Genomic DNA, 23,224 nt, shown 5'->3' on the forward strand with positions numbered 1-23,224 from the left:
TTACATGCCCTATTGAGCACAACCCATTGCTCTTCTTACCCAGTCCTGAACCGTGCGGCAGGAGGGACCAGGTGTGGATCTCCACCCCTCCGCCCCAGCGCTGCAGGAGCTGCTCATCCAGGGACTGCCGAGAGGGATAGGTAACCAGGCCGCTGCATACACACACTGCCTTCAACAGGGCAGCTGGGACACACACACACGAGAGCAGATGACCAGATATGACCAACAGGGATGTAGTACAGCGTAAAAACACATCAAATCTGTTTATGCACCCTTTTAATTGGTGAGCATTTAGTGTTCACGGTGACAGCTGCCAGTTTTACCACAACATTATTGATCACAAAGCATGACCTGGACTACGATCAAAGACAAAGTGATCAGACATGACAACTAGAAATGTGCCTTTATGAAAAACTGGATCACGCAATAGCAGTCAGACAGCACAAGGATATAGAATTATTATTAAGATAATTTCCCCAAAAATACATGGAAATGCCACACAAGACTCCACACACACTTACTGATCAGCACGGCCCACATGAAAACATGCATGACATGAGTTGCAAAATGAATAGGAAATATCGTCAAGACGTTAACGAGGTTATAAATAATGATTTTTAATTGAAATAGTAAATTGTGTCCTTCAAACATTGCTTTCGTCAAAGAATCCTCCATTTGCAGCAATTACAACCTTGCAGACCTTTGGCATTCTAGTTGTCAATTTGTTGAGGTATTCTGAAGAGATTTCAACCCATGCTTCCTGAAGAACCTCCCACAAGTTGGATTGGCTTGATGGGCACTTCTTACGTACATTACGATTCGTCTGTCCATAGCACTTTTTTCCAATCTTCCTCTGTCCAGTGTGTGTTATTTTTCCCACCTTAATCTTTTCTTTTTATTGGCCAGTCTAAGATATGGCTTTTTCTTTGCAACTCTGCCTAGAAGGCCAGCATCCCGGAGTCGCCTCTTCACTGTTGACGTTGAGACTGGTGTTTTGCAGGTACTATTTAATGAAGATGCCATTTGAGGACTTCTGAGGAGTCTGTTTCTCAAACTAGACACTAATGTACTTGTCTTCTTGCTCAGTTGTGCACCGGGGCCTCCCACTCCTCTTTCTATTCTGGTTAGAGCTAGTTCTGTTCTGTGAAGGGAGTAGTACACAGTGTTCTACGAGATCTTCAGTTTCTTGCATGGAATGGCCTTAATTTCTCAGAATAAGAATAAACTGACGAGTTTCAGAAGAAAGTTACTTGTTTCTGGCCATTTTGAGCCTGGAATGGAACCCACAAATACTGATGCTCCAGAATATCAACTAGTCTAAAGGCCAGTTTTATTGCTTCTTTAAAATCAGGACAACAGTTTTCAGCTGTGCTAACAATTGCAAAAGGGTTTTCTAATGATCAATTAGCCTTTTAAAAATGATAAACTTAGATTAGCTAACAACGTGCCATTGGAACACAGGAGCGATGGTTGCTGATAATGAGCCTCTGTACGCCTATGTAGATATTCCATAGAAAAAGAAAATCTGCCGTTTCCAGCTACAATAGTCATTTACAACATAAATAATGTCTACACTGTATTTCTGATCAATTTGATGTTTTTTTAAATGGACAAAAAAATGTACATAAAAATGCCCATTTAAGTCTTACCAGGTGCATATGGCACACAGTGGTCTTTCAGATCCTCCAGCCTCTCGCAAACTGTCTCCATGGCGATAGCATCATCCTGTACTCCGCTGGAACTGACCAATAGCAGACGGGGCTCTTTGATGCGACGAGCTCGGGCACCAATGGGCCGTCTCCCGTCAACCTTCACCGCCACGTTGACCACTGCGCCGCCATGTTCAAAGGCAATGGGCGGAGTGTCGCTCCAGCCACCTGTGGGATAGAGCCTATAGTGAGAAGTACTCCTACGGGCGAGAACACAAACTGATATAGGACCAGGCTAATGACTTTCCATTCAATTATATGTTAAACTAAGCATCCAATAGCATTGTTGGGTTCCAGTTTGAAATACTTGCTATACTAGACGTTAATGGGTACATGTATGAGGAATGTATATGTTTGGGTCAATGGAGGTTGGATAAGAGCCAGGGGTTTGGCATATTACTAAGTAAGGGAAAGGCAATCACATGGTTGTGGTCACTGATAAGGGTGGGTAGCTGTGGATTAGTGAGGAATGGGGGCTGAGGTCAGGTCACATGAAGGGAGAAGGAACAGTTTATTGCCCACATCACGTAACTTCCTGCCTAGCAACAAAGATGTAGTGTTTATAGAAAAGGAGGACACTCCACCTAAAGGGGGGTTTAAATACTTGTGCTGGTGAAAACACGTCTTTGCAGCTGTTTGACACAGTGGGTGAATAAATTTGGTTTGAGCTTTGACTAGATGTCCGTTAGGTTCTAAATAAACAGAGTAAAAACTAACGGCATGTTTTCAGGGGTATTGTCCCGGTTTAAAAGAGTAGGGATAACTCCTCAAAAGAGCTTTGCTATTAGAGTTTGGCTAAGGGAACGGCCTAGGGCAGAGTTTCCCAAACTCGGTCCTCGGGACCCCAAGGGCTACACATTTGGGTTTTTGCCCTAGCGCTACACAGCTTATTTAAATAATCAACTAATCATCAAGCTTTGATCATTTGAATCAGCTATGTAACATTAGGGGAAAAAACGAAAAGCGTACCCCTTCAGGTCCCGAAGACAGTTTTAGAAACGCTGTTCTAGGGGTGAAATAGAACAGGGTCGTTGACTCACCTGAGAGGTCCAGTCTGGCAGGACACTCCACATCTTGCCATTCCCCAAGGGGCGGGACCTCACCTTGACCAATGGAGATAAATCTCTGTGATAACATCACAGCCTGTCGTAGCAGCACCTGCCCGGCCGCCTCATAGTGCCGTGCAGCACGCACCAGCAAGTCTGGCCTGCAGGGGGCAGTCATATACTGTCACTTCTGACTTAATTGAAATGTATTATAATAATTCATGGTTTCCTTTCCTCCTTGACCGGATTTAAGGAATTGATTTTGCAGAGAGCAAGCATTATGGTGCAAACATGCAGATGTTAGCAGTCCCTACTAATGGAGGATTGGTAGTTAATAGTATCAGTATGGGTCTGACCTGCTGAGCCATTTGGCTCTCTCGGTGGCCAGGGCCTGGACTCCACCCAGCAGGTCTCCCTGCTCCAGGATGGAGAAGGCATGGCTCCAGGCGGGGTTAGCAGCCGGCCCGCTCCTCAGCCCCCCTCGGCCCTCCCCGGCCAGGCAGGCCAACACGTCAGCTATACAGGCCAGGCAGCGGGCCGCCACTCCCAGGTTCTCCCTGCTGCCCGCTGCAACTGGAGCACACAAGATTACTATTGTCATTGAGGGCGTGTCAGCACGTAGATAACAGTAGGTCTACTTGGTCTCCACCAGCCTTTTTTCCATTCTTATGGCTGTCTGACAGCAAGAGTGCAAAATGAGCCTTTATAATGCATTCAGGCACCTGCACCCCCAGGAATTCACACAGACACACATTTAGAGAACATAAACGTCAATTGTTGAAAAGGTGATAGAAATAAGATGGGGCCTGAGACACTAACTCCTCCGCACTGCAACTCCTTGTGTAAATGCCCATGTGTTCTCACGGTCAAATAAAGGGACATCAATACTCACTGGAGTCTAGTGTGCAGAGGAGCTCCTCATGCTGGCCTCCAAGCACGGCAGCCCTGAAGCTGGGCAACAACCCACGATCGCTCTGGCTCTTCAAGTTGTCCATCACTCTCCTCCTCCCCACCTGGAAGAACAGCGCCTCCCTCCAGCGCAGCTCCCCCTCCTGGTCAGTAAGGGAAAGGACCTCTCGGAGAGAGAGCCTCCACGCGGCCCTCCACTGCTCCAGTGCCCCCGGCCCACCCAACAGCCAGCACACCCCCAACTCCAGCCCCACCGCACCCCCCCGCGGCTGGAAGACTGGGAACAGGCGGGCCTCCATGAGGGACTGGGACCTCCCGGACCCCCACAGATCCTCAGGCCTAGGGAGAGAAAGAGCAGAGGGACCCCGCAAATAGAACATTCATCATGCCAAGGGTCCAAATCATGAGCAGAGTAGGTTAGCAGTCAAGCTAACACGCTTACTGTATTCCAGTGCGGCTGTAGAGGTCACTCCATCTGTGATTCAGAAAGGTGGCACCATCGTCATCGCAGGAAACCTATGGGAGGGCAAAGTCTGTAAGAGACCAACAGACATTCTAAACAGCCTCTGTCCACAGTCCTATCATTCAGATGGTGAAATCTCTAAAGAAGGTGGAAGGGAGGAGAGAGAAGACAGCGCCTTGCTACCTTAAGATCATCATAAGCCCCCAGCACTGTATAAACAGTAATCTTCATCTCTCCCAGTTGTATGTGGTGCCCTTGGATGATGTGGTCATTGGTTAAGGCCAGCTGCTGGATGTGCGAAGATGAGGTCACTTCCAGGCCTGATAGTAAACAACCTGAAAGCACCTCCACTGGTCCCTGGGAGAAGAGGTCAAAGGTCATACAACATCCCAGCATATGGGGACACGGTGAAATTAATGTTAAGTACACATTTCATTCTACGTTTGAGTTCCTCCAGACCTGAAGGTGGCAGTGCTGGATTACTGCTCCTGACGCAACACTGACGTCCCCCTCCAGAACACTGTTGATCACCCTGCCTCCAGCACTCACACACTGAGTATTCTGAGGACAACAGACAGACAGAAATACATGGACAGATATTAAAAACACACACATTGCTTGGTCCAGGGTTGGGTCCAGGGTTGTGACCAAGGTTGGGATCAATTCAATTTATTTTTCCTGACACGTTTATGGCAGCTTTATGTAGACCTTACGAGTGAAGGGTTACCTAGTACGTAGTGGAAGATCCTAAGAGGAGGACCATCCTCAGTGAATTTCATAAAACTTAAATAGTGAAACAATAAAACAGTGGTCCTTTTTAGTTAAAACTATTCTAAATATTTTCACAAGTCACCAAATAATTGATTTTTAAAAAACACTATTTTGCAATGAAGGTCTACAGTAGCTTTAGCAGCACTCTGTAGGGTAGCACGTGGTGGAGCCGGAGGACAGCTAGCTTCTGTTCTCCTCTGGGTACATCGACTTCAATACAAAACCTAGGAGGCTCTTGGTTTTCACCCCCTTCCATAGACTTACACAGTAATTACTTCCGGGGGACGTCTTCCAACCTATCAGAGCTCTTGCAGCATGAACTGACATGTTGTCCACCAAATCAAAGTATCGGAGAATGAATCTAGTACTGAAAGCATAAGCTTCAGCTAGCTAGCACTGCAGCACATAAAATGTGGTGAGTAGTTGACTCAAAGAGAGAGAAAGACAACAGTTGAACAGATGAACAAATTAATTTCTTCCAGAATAAAGGAGAAGCAAGAGAGAAAGAGCTAGCTGAATGCAACTAGCTAGTTTCGCCTACTCAAACAGAGAAGGATGCTACAGTATGTTAGCTAGCTGGCTATGGCTATCCAACACTGGAACTCTTCCAAGTCAAGGTAAGCTTTAGCTTTTATTAATTTATTGCCAAAGGGGGCCGCCGATGTAACTGCTAAGCTGCTTTGACTGTACTGCATGATTGTAGTGGGTTTACAAATGCATTAGTATAGTAGCTACATTATATGACCAAAAGTATGTGGATACCTGCTCGTTGAACATCTCATTCCAAAATCATGGATATTAATATGGAGTTGGTCCTCCCTTTGCTGCTATAACAGTCTCCACTCTTCTGGGAAGGCTTTTCACTCGATGTTGGAACATTTTTGTGGGAACTTGCTTCCATTCAGCCACAAGCGCAATTGTGAGGTCGGGCACTGATGTTGGGTGATTAGGCCTGGCTTGCAGTCGGCATTCCAATTTCTCCCCAAGGCTTTCGATGGGGTTGAGGTCAGGGCTTTGTGCAGGCCAGTCAGGTTCTTCCACATCGATCTTAGGCTTGTGTGCAGCTGCCCTGCCATGGAAGCCCAGTTCATGAAGCTTCCGACAAACAGTTATTGTGCTGACATTGCTTCCAGAGGCAGTTTGGAACTCGGTAGTGAGTGTTGCAACCGAGAACAGACGATTTTTACACGCTTTTACACGTCCCGTCCCATGAGCTTGTTACCTACCACTTTGCGGTTGAGCTGTTGTTGCTCCTAGACGTTTCCACTTCACAATAACAGCACTTACAGTTGACCAGGGAAGCTGTAGCAGGGCAGAAATCTGATGAACTGACTTGTTGAAAAGGTGGCATACTATGACAGTGCCACATTGAAAGTTACTGAGCTCTTCAGTAAGGCCATTCTACTGCCAATGTTTGTCTATGGAGATTGCATGGCTGTGTGCTCGATTTTATACACCCGTCAGCAACGGGTGTGGCTGAAATAGTCGAAATCCACAAATTTGAAGGGGTGTCCACATACTTTTGTATATATAGTGCATGTTGACTATAAGGTGACAACGATGTAGGCTGTGTGTAGTGGTTGGTAGTCATTATATGGCTTCTATTAGCTTGGAAAGCTTTTTTCGCCTGGTCACAGAAAGCTGAAGCCCACAAGCGAACGGAAAAGGTGTGAGAAGGAATATATATATATATACACACACACAAGGAGCAAAGTGATCTATGTGTGTGTGAGATCAGGGGCGTCTTCGTTCCGCCGATTCTGTTGAAAAACCTTTCTTAAAAACGGCAGCAAACGGAACATGCCTGAATTTGTCCAATAGAAACTCTCATTTGCAACGGATGGACTAATGATTACATCCTAGATCAGTGTCACTGTCTGTCACCTTGATAACTAAAATTGTCTCGACCTGTGCACCTACGTTGTAAACTTTCATTCATAGGCTAGGTTGTAGCAACCTCATGATGGGCACAGGGAAAATGAGTATCATGTAGTAGCCTAAACCTATCGATGTTACATTGAGCTGGGTGAATGGAATATGAATGACAGTCATCCAATATGCTGTAATAGACATAAGGCCATGCTCATTAACAAGGAAAATACTCCATCTTAAAAATGGCACCGACCGCCACTGCCAGTACGGTACCTGTATGTGTGACAGAGTGTTCCTTTCTGTCCCCTTCTTTGTCAGGCGGTCAATGTGCTCTCTACCGGACAGAGTCAGGTAGTCGTAGCAACCGGCAGGAACGTAAACTGCAAGGAGAAAACCAAACACACTTATGAACCACTTGTAATAGGATGGCACATTTGGCATGTACAGAGAGGCATAGAAAGAGACGTACCCATATGGAGAGTGGTGCCTCTCAGTATCCTCCATAGCAAGGCCCGTGCGCTCCTCACTACTGCTCCCTGTTGACTGATGGGGGAACTGCAGCCCGTCCTCTCCCCATTCACAAACTCTGACTCGCTCAGGTCTGAGCAAAGACACATCAACAAATCCAGGAAGAGGGAGATCTGCAGATAATAAATAACCATGGAAACAAAGACAATATATGGATGTAACAGAGGAGGCTGTATCAGAATAAAACCAGCTTTGTGTAAACCTAGAAAAAAACTGAACCGTGTTTGAGGGGGGAGGGTGCAAAGATATGGAAGAGTGAAATTGACACAGAAGATGAAAATGGAGCGTGACAGGTGTAACAGTATAACTTTAAACCGTCCCCTCGCCCCGACACGGGCGCGAACCAGGGACCCTCTGCACACATCAACAACGGTCACCCACGAAGCACGGTCGTTACCCATCGCTCCACAAAGGCCGAGGCCCTTGCAGAGCAAGGGGCAACCCTACTTAATGTCTCAGAGCAAGTGACGTAACTGATTGAAATGCTACTAGCGCGTACCCGCTAACTAGCTAGCCATTTCACATCCGTTACACAGGCACAAAGAGAGGTAAAGAAAATGAGAATTAGAAATGAGAGGTAAAGATGAAGACTGCATACCTGAAGGGGTGGTGCCCCAGAGTCCATACCCATGTACGTGCAGCCGTCAAGGGGAGGGGTAACATGGGCCTTCAGCAGTCGCTCTAGTACCCTCCTGCAGAAGAACACAGGCCCTGACACCTGAATGGAGTTACATCATTACATGTGCTGCAGGCTCATGAAAATAAAACAAGGTTGTTTTATCACATACAGTACACGCAATAGGTGCAGTGAAATTGGTTGTTTCACAGGGTCAGCCAGCGCCCCTGGAGCAAATTAGGGTTACCGTAATTGCTGGATTATTAAGCGCACATGAATATAAGCCGTACCCACTGAAATTTTTTAAAATATGTATTTTGTACATAAATAAACCGCACACGTCTATAAGCCACGAGTGCCTAACGGTACATTGAAGCAAATGAACTTTACACAGCCTTTAAATGAAACACGGCTTGTAACAAAAATAAATAGGCTTTTAAACGAAACACGGCTTGTAACAAAAATTAATAGGCTTTAACGAAACACGGTTTGTAACAAAATTTAAAAAAAAAAAAATAGCAGTAAACAGTAGCCTACCAAGAAAGTCAAACTTCATTGCGGTGGCGATTGTTTTGGCTTTCAGTCGGATCTGCACAGTTGAAACACCTCGGCCGTCTGCTCTCTGTGTGTTGACCCAGTCTTCAAGCTAATTTTCTAGTTCGGGCCATCTGCTTTTCTTCTCTGAAAGCTTTTGTTGTCAGCGTCAGTTCCTCACGCTGCTGTTTCCAACGTCTTATCATCGACTCATTAAGGCCAAGCTCCCGTGCAGAAGCACTATTTCCTTTTCCAACAGCCAGATCGATCGCCTTCAAATTGAAAGCTGCATCATATGCATTTCTCCGTGTCTTTGCCATGATGAGGGTGGCAAAATGACTACCGTAATCAGAATGATGGGAAGTTTGAGCGCGCTCGATTTACGTGACATTATGTGACGGTGCTCACTTTTTTGGCAGCGTGAATGTTGTGGAAAAAAATAATCATAAATTAGCCGCGTCATTGTATAAACCGCGAGGTTCATAGCGTGGGAAAAAAGTACCGGCTTATGGTCCGGAAATTACGGTAATTGCCTTGCTCAAGGGCATATCATTTTTCACCTTGTCATCTCAGGTATTTGAACCAGTAACCTTCGACTTACTGGCCCAACGCTCTAACCGCTAGCCTACCTGCCGTCTAGGTATTCCCATGACTCTTTTTATACATTTCTGGATATTTTCCTATATTCACTCTCTTTGACTTACCAGTGGCACCATCCCATCAGGCTGTGCGGCTCGGCGAATCCGCTCCTCTGACCCCTTGTAGATGATGTCACGTACTCTACCCTATGAGCAGAGAGAAATCACCATTTGGCACTACTTATGAATGATCACCTTCACGCAGCCATTGTTCATAAACTGTCAAAAGAATGTGTACAGGGCCTTCAGAAAGTATTCATATCCCGTGGCTTATTCCACTTGTGTTACAGCCTGAATTCAACATAGATTTTTTTCTCTCACCCATCTATAAACAAGACCCAATAACAACAAAGTAAAAACATGTTTTTAGTAATGTTTCCAAATGTATTGAAAATTAAATACAGAAATCTCACTCACATAAGTATTCACTCCTGAGTCAATACTTTTGTAGAAGCACCTTTGACGGTGATTACAGCTGTGAGTCTTTCTGGGTAAGTCTCTAAGAGCTTTCTACACCTGGACTGTGCAGGCTTACTTCTGTTCACTGCCAGTTAGGTTAGTATTGTGGAGTAACTACAATGTTGTTGATCCATCCTCAGTTCTCCCATCACAGCTATGAAACCAACTGTTTTAGTCAACATTGGCCTCGTACTAATCTACCAATAGGTGCCCTTCTTTGCGAGGCACTGGAAATCCTCCCTGGTCTTTATGGTTGAATGTGTGTATGAAATTCACTGCTCGACTGAAGGACTTTACAACACAGGTAACTGGGATCACTCTTCACATTTCCCCAAAAAATAAAAACTACAAAACAGGAAAATTACAAAAATATGCCCTCAATGTCGCAATAATGCAATACCACAAAATACACAACATGGATTGGATCATTTGGATAATATGCCACTACATTTTTTGGCCAAACAGGTTGTTGGACAGAATTGGTCCCCGTTAAGATACCTTAACATTTAAAACAACTTCCTCTCTTCATCTCCCACGTTATTCATGAGCTGATCTGCTATCTGTATAATCGTCAACTCGATTTTAACAAATAGGAGATATTCTGCCATTCATGCGAGGTTATCTAGCAAACTTAGCAACTTTGGTGATGTGACTTTTATTTAAACTGGCATTGCAAAGTTTGTATGATTCGAACAACGCTATGGCCTACTCGGGGTGCGCTCTGTGCGTCCTGAGCGCGCTCTATGTCAAGATTGCAGCAGTAGGCCTAGGCTATGCGCTGAAATAATTAAGGAACACGATAATGCTCTGAATTTATGAAAGGCCTGTTCACAATTAACAGCAATGTCAGTGACGATCGACGCTACTCCATCATTACGAAATATCAGTTTCACTTGCTGTGAAATCTTCACATAGTGGTACAGCTAAGGCAAAGTGGCGCAGCAACAATCTTATTTTGGGAGAACCCTTGACCATATCTTGGTCTTAAACACTTTAAATTGGCACTTACAGTTTTTGTGGTATTTCCCGGTATTTCCCGGGACTCTCGGGATGAATTATTCCCGGTATTGAAACTTGGTAGATTTCCGGAAAAATATTACAGATCCCTTACAGATAATTGTACGTGTGGAGTATAGAGATGAAGCAGTCATTCAAAGATCATGTCTATTATTGCACTTAAGCAACTTATTATGTGACTTGTTAAGCAAATGTTTACTCCTGAACTTATTTAGGCTTGCCATAACAAAGGGGTTGAATACTTATTGACTCAAGACATTTGTAAAAAAAAAAAAAAATCCACTTTGACATTATCAGGTATTGTATGTAGGCCAGTGACAAAAAAAATCTTAATTTTATACATTTTAAATTCAGGCTGTAACACAACAATATGTGGGAAAAGTCAATGGGTGTGAATAGTTTCTGAAGGCACTGTATCTAGAGTTTGTCCTTCCATTCAGTAAGAGACATATCCTTAAAAGTTATGTACCTGCTCATCAGCAAAGTAGACTCCATGATTGGCGGCGTAAGAGACATCACCAGGGAGTGCCAACACACGGACCCCAGAAAACCCCTCCCATGACATTTCTGAAAGACAGAAGAGAAAGAAAATGAAGGGACAGTGGGGGAGACAGGTTTAAGAAAATATATATGGTTCAAATATCATCTGAATGGAATTGTAGAGAAGATCTAACTGAAGGTAGTCGGCATGGTCAGGATCATGTCAGTGCTGCACACCCAAACGCCCGGGGGAGAACCAGGGCACACCTACAGATGGACCAAACAAGGCAGACAAAAAAAAAAGAGTGTGAGGCAGACACAACACACGTGAGTGACTATAGCCCTACTAAAAACAAACAATTCACTGAGGGCTAATGAATTGTTTTAAGAAAAAACAGAAAGCATTTGGTTTCAAGATTCAGAACCTGCTATTACTGTAACTACATTAATAGCAATTATTTATTTCAGGAAGCACCGCCCCAACGCATTATATTTCACAGCGAAGGTTACAGCAGAAGTTAACTCCTTGGTCGGAGACTCTTTCATCCGCACCTTTCATCCGCATCCGCACCTTTCATCCGCATCCGCGTGTGCATGATTGGCTGGGGAACAATGTGGTAATCTCGTTTAAACCGGTCTGAAGGCTCTCATATTGGGTCCCTAATGCCCTAAAATACATTGTTCATATGGGAAGAATATTGTATTTACATTTGTTGATATGGGCATTTGTTGTCTTCCTTTTCAGATGAATAAATACAACAGGGTTGGGCAAATAACTTCAAATGTCATCCATAAGCCTACTAATTCATTAAAAACATGCACATAAAGGCCTCCCGATTGGCGCAGCGGTCTAAGACACTACATCGCAGTGCTTAAGGCGTCACTACAGACCCGGGTTCGATCCCGGGCTGTGCCGGAGACGGGCCTAGCGTGTCCTTGTCCCATCGTACCTCTAGCAACTCAGTGTGGTGGGCCGGCTGTGAGCAGTGTGTCAAGAAGCAGTGCGGCTTGGTCGTGTTTCGGGAAAACTCATGACCTTCGCCTCTCCCGAGTCCGTCCGGGAGTTGCAGCGATGGGACAAGCCTGTAACTACCAATTGGAAATCACGAAATTGGGAAGTAAAAAGTACCCCAAAAAATTCATAAAATACATTTCAACCTTGTAATAATTAATTTTCTTTCAATTTGCTCTATAGATTCTAATTATCAATATAACAAAACTAGGCCTATGATATTTCCTTCTGACCCTGTATGGGCCATCAGCAGGGCAAAAGTCTTGCTGCGTCTATGAGATAGTTCCCTATTAATGGCAGCACCGCTTTATCAAAATGTTCATATTGATATTTTAGGCTACGCCGTGAAACCAGTTTTCATGGGCACACAAATCCAAAATGATGCATGCAACTGCTAAATCACATGCTTCTAGACCGAAAGTCACCTAACCTGCGTGGTTCTTCTATAGGCTATGCGTAGGCTAATAAACCTACTTGTTGAATGCGCATTTGGTATCCAGCTGTTTAGGTTCACATCACCGTCAACAACGTCCCCTACGGGCACAAACCCACCGTCGCTGGACCAGACAGGACTGGCAAAAAGTGCTCTTCACTGACAAGTCGCGGTTTTGTCTCACCAGGGATGAAGGTCGGATTTGCATTTATTGTCGAAGAAATGAGCGTTACACCGAGGCCTGTATTCTGGAGCGGGATTGATTTGGAGGTGGAGGGTCTGTCATGGTCTGGGGCGGTGTGTCACAGCATCATCGGACTGAGCTTGTTGTCCTTGCAGGCAATCTCAACGCTGTGTGCATTACAGGGAAGACATCCTCCTCCCTCATGTGATACCCTTCCTGCAGGCTCATCCTGACATGACAATGCCACCAGTCATACTGCTCGTTATGCCAACAAAGGGTATATAACAAAGTATTGAGATAAACTTTTGTTATTGACCAAATATTTATTTTCCACCATAATTTGCAAATAAATTAATTAAAAATCCTACAATGTGATTTTCTGGATATTTTTTTCTCATTTTGTCTGTCATAGTTGAAGTGTACCTATGATGAAAATTACAGGCCTCTCTCATCTTTTTAAGTGGGAGAACTTGCACAATTGGTGGCTGACTTGAAAACCTGAGAAAATATTACAGAGCAGCTTGTATTAATGGATGACACCAAGCCACTTGTACCAACCGCCCCATTAATGGAGAAGTAATCCCACTCCAGGACCAGAATAGGAGACCCTTAGTCTAGATGGTGTCTCCGACAAACAGGATTACGGCTAACCTGATTGGAAAGGCAGTCAAGCAGCATATCCAGGCAGCAGACAGGTCCCTGCACAGTCTGAGCTGGCTTTTCCACAGGCAGCCAGCAGAAGGCCCTGCCACAGCTATCCCAGGGAAAGTCACGTCCCTGCAGAAAGACAGGAGAGTTGGGGAGATAGAAAAATACAGGGGAGAAAAAAAAGAGAGATTACTCCCATGTCCGTGTGAATAGTAACAAATCAAATCTCACAATTTAGAAGCTCATCCTTGATCCATTCGGTCTCTCTGCCCCACTCTCTCCTTCTCCCCGTCCTCTGCTACCCATCCAGTCTTACCGTGTGCAAGATCAGGATACGGGCATCATCAAGGACATCCGTGGTAACAACCTGATAACAACATCGGATTAAGTGCATTGTTCTGCTCCAAAATTAATATACCCCCAAACAAGAGGTTTACACCACAATACAGTAACAGTCCAGACAGTAATATTTGTATATTTCAGTTACAGGAATATATTCCATCTGTAAAGTCTACAAAAATGTAATCAATACACAAAGACTTTATGGTCTGATAAACTAAAATGCACAAACTGACTCACAATACTTGCAGTCATTTGTCTCTAACGTCTCTCTTTATGATATTTTATGGACATATTGTGTGGAGTCACTTACAGTGTATCCAGCTCTGGCACTCAGGTGCTCGGCTGCCACCAGCAGTGCATTGAGAGTGGCTCCCCCACTACCCAGTCCAGGCTCCTGGGGGTCTGACACAGTGAGCAGTAACGTCCCCTGTAAGAGATCTCCACGCTGCTGCCGGACCTCCAGCTCTGAGACAAAAACACACAAAAACACACTTTCTTTAGACAGTGAAGCTAAAACTTTTAATTTGGCTCTATAGTTCAGCATTTTGGATTTGAGATCAAATGTTTCAAATGAGGAGACAGTACTGAATGTAACCTTTTATTTGAGGATCTTTTCATATAAACAGTGCCTTTGGAAAGTATTCAGACCCCCTTACTTTTTCCATAGTTACATTTCAGCTGCATCTTGTTTCCATTGATCATTTTTGAGAAATTTCTACAACTGTGGTAAACTATATTGATTGAACATGATTTGGAAAGGCACACACCTGTCTACATAAGGTCCCACAGTTGACAGTGCATGTCAGAGTAAAAACCAAGCCATGAGGTAGAAGTAATTCTCCGTAGAGCTACGAGACAGGATTGTGTCGAGCACAGATCTGGGGAAGGGTACCAAAACATTTCTGCAGCATTGAAGATCCCCAAGAACACAGTTGCCTCCATCATTCTTAAATGGAAGACGATTGGAATCACCAATCAGGACTTTATGGTAGAGTGGCCAGACGGAAGTCACTCCTCAGTAAAAAGGCATATGACAGCCCGCTTGGAGTTTGCCAAAAGGCACCTGAAGGACTCTCAGACCATGAGAAACAAGGTTCTCTGGTCTGAGGAAACCAAGATTGAACTCTTTGGCCTGAATGCTAAGCGTCACGTCTGGAGGAAACCTGGCACCATCCCTACGGTGATACATGGTGATGGCAGCATCATGCTGTGGGGATGTTTTTCAGCGCCAGGGACTGGGAGACTAGTCAGGATGGAGGGAAAGATGAACGGAGCAAAGTAGAAAGAGATCCTTGATGAAAACCCTGCTCCATAGCACTCAGGACCTCAGACTGGCGCAAAGGTTCACCTTCCAAAAGGACAACGACACTAAGACAATGCAAGAGTGGCTTCAGGACAAGCCTCAATGTCCTTGAGTGGCCCAGCCAGAGCCCAGACTTGAACCCGATCGAACACCTCTGGAGAGACCTGAAAATAGTTGTGCAGGGACGCTCCCCATCCAACCTGATAGAGCTTGAGAGGATCTGCAGAGAAGAATGGGAGAAACTCCCCAAATACAGGTGTGCCAAGCTTGTAGCATCATACCCAAGAAGACTCGATGCTGTAATCGCTGCCAAAGGTGCTTCAAGAAAGTACTGAGTAAAGGGTCTGAATACTTATGTAAATGTAAGATCAGTTTATTTTTAATAAATGTGCAAAAAAAAATCTAAAAAGCTGGTTTTGCTTTGTCATTATGGGGTATGGTGTGTAGATTGATGAGGGGAAAAAAACTATTTAATACATTTTAGAATAAGGCTGTAACGTAACAGGCTGACCACTGCTCGCGTCGCGTTTATAGAAGCAGGTACCCACGTGCTATCTCCTCATTGGTTATACCCACGTGGGTGACTGAAAGACGAACGAGGTCAGTGGCAGTAATGCACCTAATTTATGACAGTTGCCAATCGCAATATAAAGTCAAGAGAAAAAAAGGCCTAGGAGGAGAGATGACTAGAAACGATTCGGTTGACCGTTTTATGTGTGGATTAATATAAGTAGAGGACCTTGTGCATTTCAGGTAAAATAACAACTCAATGTTTATATCCCAGGACAAGTTAGCTAGCAACAGCAAGCTAGCTAGCTAAATTGCCATAAATGTTTAAAGCTTTTCGACCTGTCCCCAAATTAATGTCCCCGGCATTCCAATTCATCAATGGTGTTCGATAGGGTTGAGGTTAGGGCTCTGTGCAATCAAGTTCTTACACACCAATCTCGACAAACCATTTCTGTATGGACCTCGCTTTGTGCACGGGGGCATTGTCATGCTGAAACAGGAAAGGGCCTTCCCCAAACTGTTGCCACAAAGTTGGAACCACAGAATCGTTGAGAATATCACTGTATGCTGTAGAGATAAGATTTCCCTTCACTGGAACTAAGGGGTCGGAACCATGAAAAACAGCCCCAGAGCAATAATCTTACTGCACCAAACTGTACAATTGGCACTATGCATTGGGGCAGGTAGCATTCTACTTGCATACACCAAACCCAGATTTGTCCGTCAGACTGTCAGATACTGAAGTGTGATTCATCTAGGGTTGCAAAAGGGTCGGAAATTTTCCATGAGAAGTTAAGCCCGGGAATTTAGGTAATTATGCTTAAATTCATCCAAGAAATGTGCTTATAACAGTGAACCATTTTTGTGGGATACACATAAGGCAATTCTAGGTCTTGTGGCATATTCTGGTTAAACTACCCCCAATTCAATGGAATTGCAACCCTCTGCATGCACAGTGCATTCTTCCATCACATGTACAGCTGATTCTCAAGATCTTGCACACTAATGAGATACTAGAGCCCACACTACTACACTGCCTGAACCAAGGACTACACGCTTTCTGGTAAGTTTTGATTACAATACTGGCTGGGGTGAATATATTTTATATGACATACATAATTTTTTGTTAACTAGTAAACAGTAGCCTACAGAAAAGTGTGTTTAAATCATTTCTAACTTGTTAACAATTTCTGCTAGTTAGTTTTTGCTACCATGTGGGTTTTAGCTTGCTTGAGCCTAACTGAGGAGTGTTAATTCACCTGTTTCCATACAGGTTTCATTTTAAAACAGTTATCTTACAAAGGAGGTGTATAATCTAACTGCTTAATTATTTATCTGTACATGGAATTGTATTTCATTTTTTTTTACACATATTTTCTCATCTTTACAGTAAAATGCCACGGGCACTATCTGATGTGTGGAGACATTTCACTGCAGCTAATGTTAAAGGAAAAGCTGTGTACATTTGCAAATACTGTGCCAAATCATATGAGAAGATTGCAACAATAATGCAGAATCATCTGACCAAGTGCATAAATGGTTAGGTATGTGAAGGGTCATCAAGTTATAGCAGCAATCTACTTCACCAAGCAAAGTGAGAAGAACAAGACCCCCACATTGAAGCTGCCCAGCAACACCCGTTGGAGTGGTGTTGTCATCATGTTTGACAGTCTCCTGGAGGGGAAGGAGTCTCTCCAAGAAATGGCTATATCACAGTCTGCCGATATGGACAGCCCCATCAAGAGGATCCTCCTGGATATTTTGTAAGAGTGGTAAGCAGCCTGAAACCTATAGCAGTAGCCATTGCATGGATTGAGGGAGACAATGCCATCCTGTCTGATGTTCAGACTCTGCTTGCAGATGTAAGAAAATCTGTACTGCCCTGCCCACTTCACTGTTGCTCCAATCAGAGGAAAGTGTAGTTCTGAAATCTATCAAAAAGCATGAAGACTTCTGCCTGAAGCCCATACACGTTTCAGCATACATGTTGGACCACAAGTATGCTTGCAAGAGCATCCTGTCTGGTGCAGGGATCAACAAGGCCTATGGTGTTATCACTACCATGTCTCGACACCTTGGCCTGGATGAGGGCAAGGTTCTTGGCAGTCTGGCGAAGTACACTTCCAAGCAAGGGCTTTGGGATGGAGATGCAATATGGCAGTCGTGCCAACATATCTCATCAGCTACAGTGGGGCAGAAAAGTATTTAGTCAGCCACCAATTGTGCAAGTTCTCCCACTTAAAAAGATGAGAGAGGCCTGTAATTTTCATCATAGGTAAACTTCAACTATGACAGACAAAATGAGAAGAAAAAAATCCAGAAAATCACATTGTAGGATTTTTAATGAATTTATTTGCAAATTATGGTGGAAAATAATTATTTGTTCACCTACAAACAAGCAAGATTTCTGGCTCTCACAGACCTGTAACTTCTTCTTTAAGAGGCTCCTCTGTCCTCCACTCGTTACCTGTATTAATGGCACCTGTTTGAACTTGTTATCAGTATAAAAGACACCTGTCCACAACCTCAAACAGTCACACTCCAAACTCCACTATGGCCAAGACCAAAGAGCTGTCAAAGGACACCAGAAACAAAATTGTAGACCTGCACCTGGCTGGGAAGACTGAATCTGCAATGGGTAAGCAGCTTGGTTTGAAGAAATCAACTGTGGGAGCAATTATTAGGAAATGGAAGACATACGAGACCACTGATAATCTCCCTCGATCTGGGGCTCCACGCAAGATCTCACCCCGTGGGGTCAAAATGATCACAAGAGCGGTGAGCAAAAATCCCAGAACCACATGGGGGGACCTAGTTAATGACCTGCAGAGAGCTGGGACCAAAGTAACAAAGCCTACCATCAGTAACACACTACGCCGCCAGGGACTCAAATCCTGCAGTGCCAGACGTGTCCCCCTGCTTAAGCCAGTACATGTCCAGGCCCGTCTGAAGTTTGCTAGAGAGCATTTGGATGATCCAGAAGATTGGGAGAATGTCATACGGTCAGATGAAACCAAAATGTAACTTTTTGGTAAAAACTCAACTCGTTGTGTTTGGAGGACAAAGAATGCTGAGTTGCATCCAAAGAACACCATACCTACTGTGAAGCATGGGGGTGGAAACATCATGCTTTGGGGCTGTTTTTCTGCAAAGGGACCAGGACGACTGATCCGTGTAAAGGAAAGAATGAATGGGGCCATGTATCGTGAGATTTTGAGTGAAAACCTCCTTCCATCAGCAAGGGCATTGAAGATGAAACGTGGCTGGGTCTTTCAGCATGACAATGATCCCAAACACACCGCCCAGGCAACGAAGGAGTGGCTTCGTAAGAAGCATTTCAAGGTCCTGGAGTGGCCTAGCCAGTCTCCAGATCTCAACCCCATAGAAAATCTTTGGAGGGAGTTGAAAGTCCGTGTTGCCCAGCAACAGCCCCAAAACATCACTGCTCTAGAGGAGATCTGCATGGAGGAATGGGCCAAAATACCAGCAACAGTGTGTGAAAAGCTTGTGAAGACTTACAGAAAAGGTTTGACCCCTGTCATTGCCAACAAAGGGTATATAACAAAGTATTGAGAAACTTTTGTCATTGACCAAATACTTATTTTCCACCATAATTTGCAAATAAATACATTAAAAATCCTACAATGTGATTTTCTGGATATTTTTTTTCTCATTTTGTCTGTCATAGTTGAAGTGTACCTATGATGAAAATTACAGGCCTCTCTCATATTTTTAAGTGGGAGAACTTGCACAATTGGTGGCTGACTAAATACTTTTTTTGCCTCACTGTACCTGGTGGAAGGGAATTTGTGGATCTGAGGCTTTTTGAGCCTGACAATGAGCCATCCTCAACAAGGTTGGAAAGTGACAGTGAAGCTGAGGCCTCAGAGTCTGATGTTCAAGAGGTGGACATTGAGGAGGTCCAGAGAGAAGACATGGAAGCCTGAGAGGAAGACAACCAAAGCTTTAGTTTCTAGACTATCGTTTTACAAATGCATGTTGAACATGTTTTTGGGAGATGCGATGGATCATTGGGGATCATTCAATACTCCCTATCTTTTGTTGTTCAGTGAAATCATGTGAAGTCAACTCATTTAAAAGTTCAACTCGTAACTAAATTGTTTTTATTTCTATTTGAAGGATTTAAATAATTTGCAATGTCTACTTATGATAAGGTAAAAGGTTTATGTTTCTGTCTCCATATGATATGGTAAATATATCCAATGCAAAAAACATCTACATTTAAATGGTATTCATATTAATTTGCACATTTCTGTTAATTCCCATATATTCCCACGTTAAGTTTCCACCTCTGAATATTCCCCAAAATGTGCATCCTTAGATTCATCACCCCAGAGAAAGCGTTTCCACTGCTCCAGAGTCCAACAGCGACAAGTTTTACACCACTTCAGCCGACGCTTGGCATTGTGCATTGTGATTTTAGGCTTGTGTGCAACTGTTTGGCCATGGACAACCATTTCATGAAGCTCCCGACGAACAGTTATTGTGCCGACGTTGCTTCCAGAGTCAGTTTGACACTCGGTAGCGAGTGTTGCAACTAAGAACAGACGATTTTTACACGCAACGCTCTACAGCACTCTGCGGTCCCATTCTGTGAGCTTATGTGGCCTACCACTGTGCGGCTGAGCCGTTGTTGCTCCTAGACGCTTCCACTTCACAATAACAGCACTTACAGTTGACTGGGGCAGCTCTAGCAGGGCAGAAATTTGACTGACTTGTTGGAAAGGTAGCAAAGACAAATAAAGACAAATACACAACGCAGAGAACTAAAGATCAACGGAACTAGTCGTTTTTCTGTAATGGGGAACTGAAGATTAATTGGTTGGTCAATGGAACATTGGGAAGAATAACATCAACTGCTAACATGTATGAAAATACCCTTAAATAAAAAGGTGACATTCTGTACTGTCACCTCATAAGACAAATTAAAACTTTTAGCTTTATTGTCCAAGTAAATAGGTAGTGAAGTGTATATGTTTTCTAATGAAAAATAACTACTTTTAAAGTAATTTGACAAAGTCACTAGTACAGGGTTAACATAAATTATTCTGACAGCTCATTCAATGTGTCCATAGGAGACTGTGTGAAGTTAGCCACAATAAGAATTAGCCACAATACTGGAATTTGCGGTTCAAAATCTAAATGTATTAGTTGAGTACACATATTTTGCATTTGTTATTGCGGGTGTAGCAAAAATGCTATGTTCCTAGCTCAAACAGTGCAGTAATATCTAACAACAACAAAAACATTACACGCAAATCCCCAAAATTAAAAAAAAGTATTTAACAAATGTAGAAATATTAGAACGAGCAATGTCAGAGTCTGGAATATAAGTATATGATTGTCCATAATGCCAGTACAAACAGTATATGAATAGAAAAGGTGTACATAGGATGAGCCTTGACCAGAATACAGTATCAGTCAAAAGTTTGGACACACCTACACATTCAAGGGTTTTTCTTTATTTTTACTATTTTCTACATCGTATAATAATAATTAAGACATCAAAACTACGAAAAAAACAGATATGGAATCATGTAGTAACCAGCAAAAAAAAGTGTTAAACAGATTCTTTATATTAACCACCCTTTGCCTTGATGACAGCTTTGCACACTCTTGGCATTCTCTCAACCAGCTTCATGTGGTAGTCACCTGGAATGCATTTCAGTTAACAGGTGTGCTTTGTTAAAAGTTAAGTTGTGGAATTTCTTTCCTTCTTAATGCGTTTGAGCCAATCAGTTGTGTTGTGACAAGGTAGCAGTGGTATACAGAAGATCGCCCTATTTGGTAAAAGACCAAGTCCATATTATGACAAGAACAGCTCAAATAAGCAAAGAGAAATGACAGTCCATCATTAATTTAAGACATGAAGGTCAGCCAATACGGAACATTTCAAGAACTTTGAAAGTTTCTTCAAGTGCAGTCAAAAACCATCAAGCGCTATGATGATACTGGCTCTCATGAGGACCGCCACAGGAATGGAAGACCCAGAGTTACCTCTGCTGCAAAGGATAAGTTCTTTAGAGTTAGCAGCCTGATAAATTGCAGCCCAAATAAATGCTTCAGAGTTCAAGTAACAGACATCTCAACATCAACTGTTCAGAGGAAACTGCGTGAATCATGCCCTCATGGTCAAATTGCTGTAAAGAAACCACTACTAAAAGGACAACAATAAGAAGAAATAACTTGCTTGGCCCAAGAAACACGAGCAATGAACATTAGACCGGTGGAAATCTGTCCTTTGGTCTGATGAGTCTAAATTTTTGCTTTTTGGTTCCAACTGTTAAGTCTTTGTGAGATGCAGGGTAGGTGAACGGATGATCTCTCCATGTGTGGTTCCCACCGTGAAGCATGGAGGAGGTCTGATGGTGCTTTGCTGGTGACACTGATTTATTTAGAATTCAAGGCACCCTTAACCAGCAGGGCTACCATAGCATTCTGCAGCGATATTCCATCCCATCTGGTTTGTGCTTAGTGGGACTATCATTTGTTTTTCAACAGGACAATGACCCAACACACCTCCAGGCTGTGTAAGGGTTATTTGACCAAGAAGGAGAGTGATGGAGTGCTGCATCAGATGACCTGAGTTGGACCGCAGCGTGAAGGAAAAGCAGCCAACAAGTGCTCAGCATATGTGGGAACTCCTTCAAGACTGTTGGAAAAGCATTCCAGGTGAAACTGGTTGAGAGAATGCCAAGAGTGTGCAAAGCTGTCAAGGCAAAAGATGGCTACTTTGAAGAATATAAAATATTTGAATTTGTTTAACACTTTTTTGGTTACTACATGATTCCATGTGTGTTGTTTTGTAGTTTTGAGGCGGTCAGTCACATTTGGTGATGTTTTTTTCTCCCCTGTTCAGAGAAATTAGTAATTGAATTTTTTAGCTTATTGTCCCATCCTACATCCTGATATTACCAAGTTCTGACCACTAGGTGGTGTTGTTGCTACTATGAAGTGATTATTTGTTTTTAAAGAATCACCCCATATTAAAGGGATAGTTCACCCAAATGACATATTGGTTTCCTTACTATGTAAGCAGTATATGGAGAAGGTATGACAACAACCCATTTTGTTTACCTGGCCACTGTTTAAAAATGATAACTTTGCAAGACAATGGTACCTATATTAGCATGTCTGGGCTTCATACCCAAATCTATAAGTAACATCATTGAGTTACACAATCATTGTAATATACTTCCAGATGATTTGGACATGAAGCATGAAAATGCTAATATCCTGTAGGTACCATTGATTTGAGCCACAAATACTAAATAGTTCGAATTTGAAACAGTGGACAACAAAACAAAATGGTTAACATGTAATTTGGGTGAATTATCCCTTTAACATGGGGGAGGGGTTTATCAGCTTCTTTTCAGAAATAATAAGGAATAACTCATCTGAAACTGGATCAGTCAAATGATTTGCGCACAGGAGCAAGCACCAACAAGCTTCACATGTGCATTGAACGTGGGCAATGCGCTTTACAAATTAATTATTATACCAATGCAATTATGCAGACTAATAGATCCACAGTGGGATTTTAAATGTTTAACTATTATGTTTTATCAAATTAATAAAGAATTTATTTTTAAGTTATATAACATGGCAAAATTGTTTAGCATTATCTAGTCCAAATATTGTATTATTCCACTATTTGTATTTGTTTGGATCTGTTTCAAATAGGACTTTTATTTTAATAGGGGACTTTTAGGGGACTTTTATTTTGACA

At 43.1% G+C, this 23,224-nt stretch overlaps 1 protein-coding gene across 3 annotated transcripts in view; it reads right to left on the minus strand.

Annotated features, from left to right (window-relative positions):
- Nucleotides 1-23,224, minus strand: part of LOC129862873 (L-fucose kinase) — a 33,362-nt gene that overhangs the window by 9,574 nt on the left and 564 nt on the right. The window contains exons 2-18 of one of the 3 annotated variants that reach the window (XM_055934933.1): nucleotides 13,972-14,126; nucleotides 13,636-13,686; nucleotides 13,323-13,448; nucleotides 11,237-11,309; nucleotides 11,032-11,129; nucleotides 9,153-9,233; nucleotides 7,897-8,016; nucleotides 7,240-7,411; nucleotides 7,044-7,150; nucleotides 4,587-4,688; nucleotides 4,311-4,484; nucleotides 4,107-4,180; nucleotides 3,648-4,003; nucleotides 3,112-3,328; nucleotides 2,750-2,916; nucleotides 1,650-1,877; nucleotides 40-183 (exon numbers count right to left, since the gene is read on the minus strand). In XM_055934933.1, coding sequence (XP_055790908.1) covers nucleotides 40-183; nucleotides 1,650-1,877; nucleotides 2,750-2,916; nucleotides 3,112-3,328; nucleotides 3,648-4,003; nucleotides 4,107-4,180; nucleotides 4,311-4,484; nucleotides 4,587-4,688; nucleotides 7,044-7,150; nucleotides 7,240-7,411; nucleotides 7,897-8,016; nucleotides 9,153-9,233; nucleotides 11,032-11,129; nucleotides 11,237-11,309; nucleotides 13,323-13,448; nucleotides 13,636-13,686; nucleotides 13,972-14,126 — 2,445 coding nt within the window. Of the gene's footprint in view, nucleotides 1-39; nucleotides 184-1,649; nucleotides 1,878-2,749; nucleotides 2,917-3,111; nucleotides 3,329-3,647; nucleotides 4,004-4,106; nucleotides 4,181-4,310; nucleotides 4,485-4,586; nucleotides 4,689-7,043; nucleotides 7,151-7,239; nucleotides 7,412-7,896; nucleotides 8,017-9,152; nucleotides 9,234-11,031; nucleotides 11,130-11,236; nucleotides 11,310-13,322; nucleotides 13,449-13,635; nucleotides 13,687-13,971; nucleotides 14,127-23,224 lie in introns of those variants that run through there. The other 2 variants (XM_055934934.1, XM_055934935.1) reach the window with 2 other exon arrangements.

Source organism: Salvelinus fontinalis, chromosome 9 (assembly GCF_029448725.1).
Source record: "Salvelinus fontinalis isolate EN_2023a chromosome 9, ASM2944872v1, whole genome shotgun sequence".
NCBI classification, from domain to species: Eukaryota; Metazoa; Chordata; class Actinopteri; order Salmoniformes; family Salmonidae; genus Salvelinus; species Salvelinus fontinalis.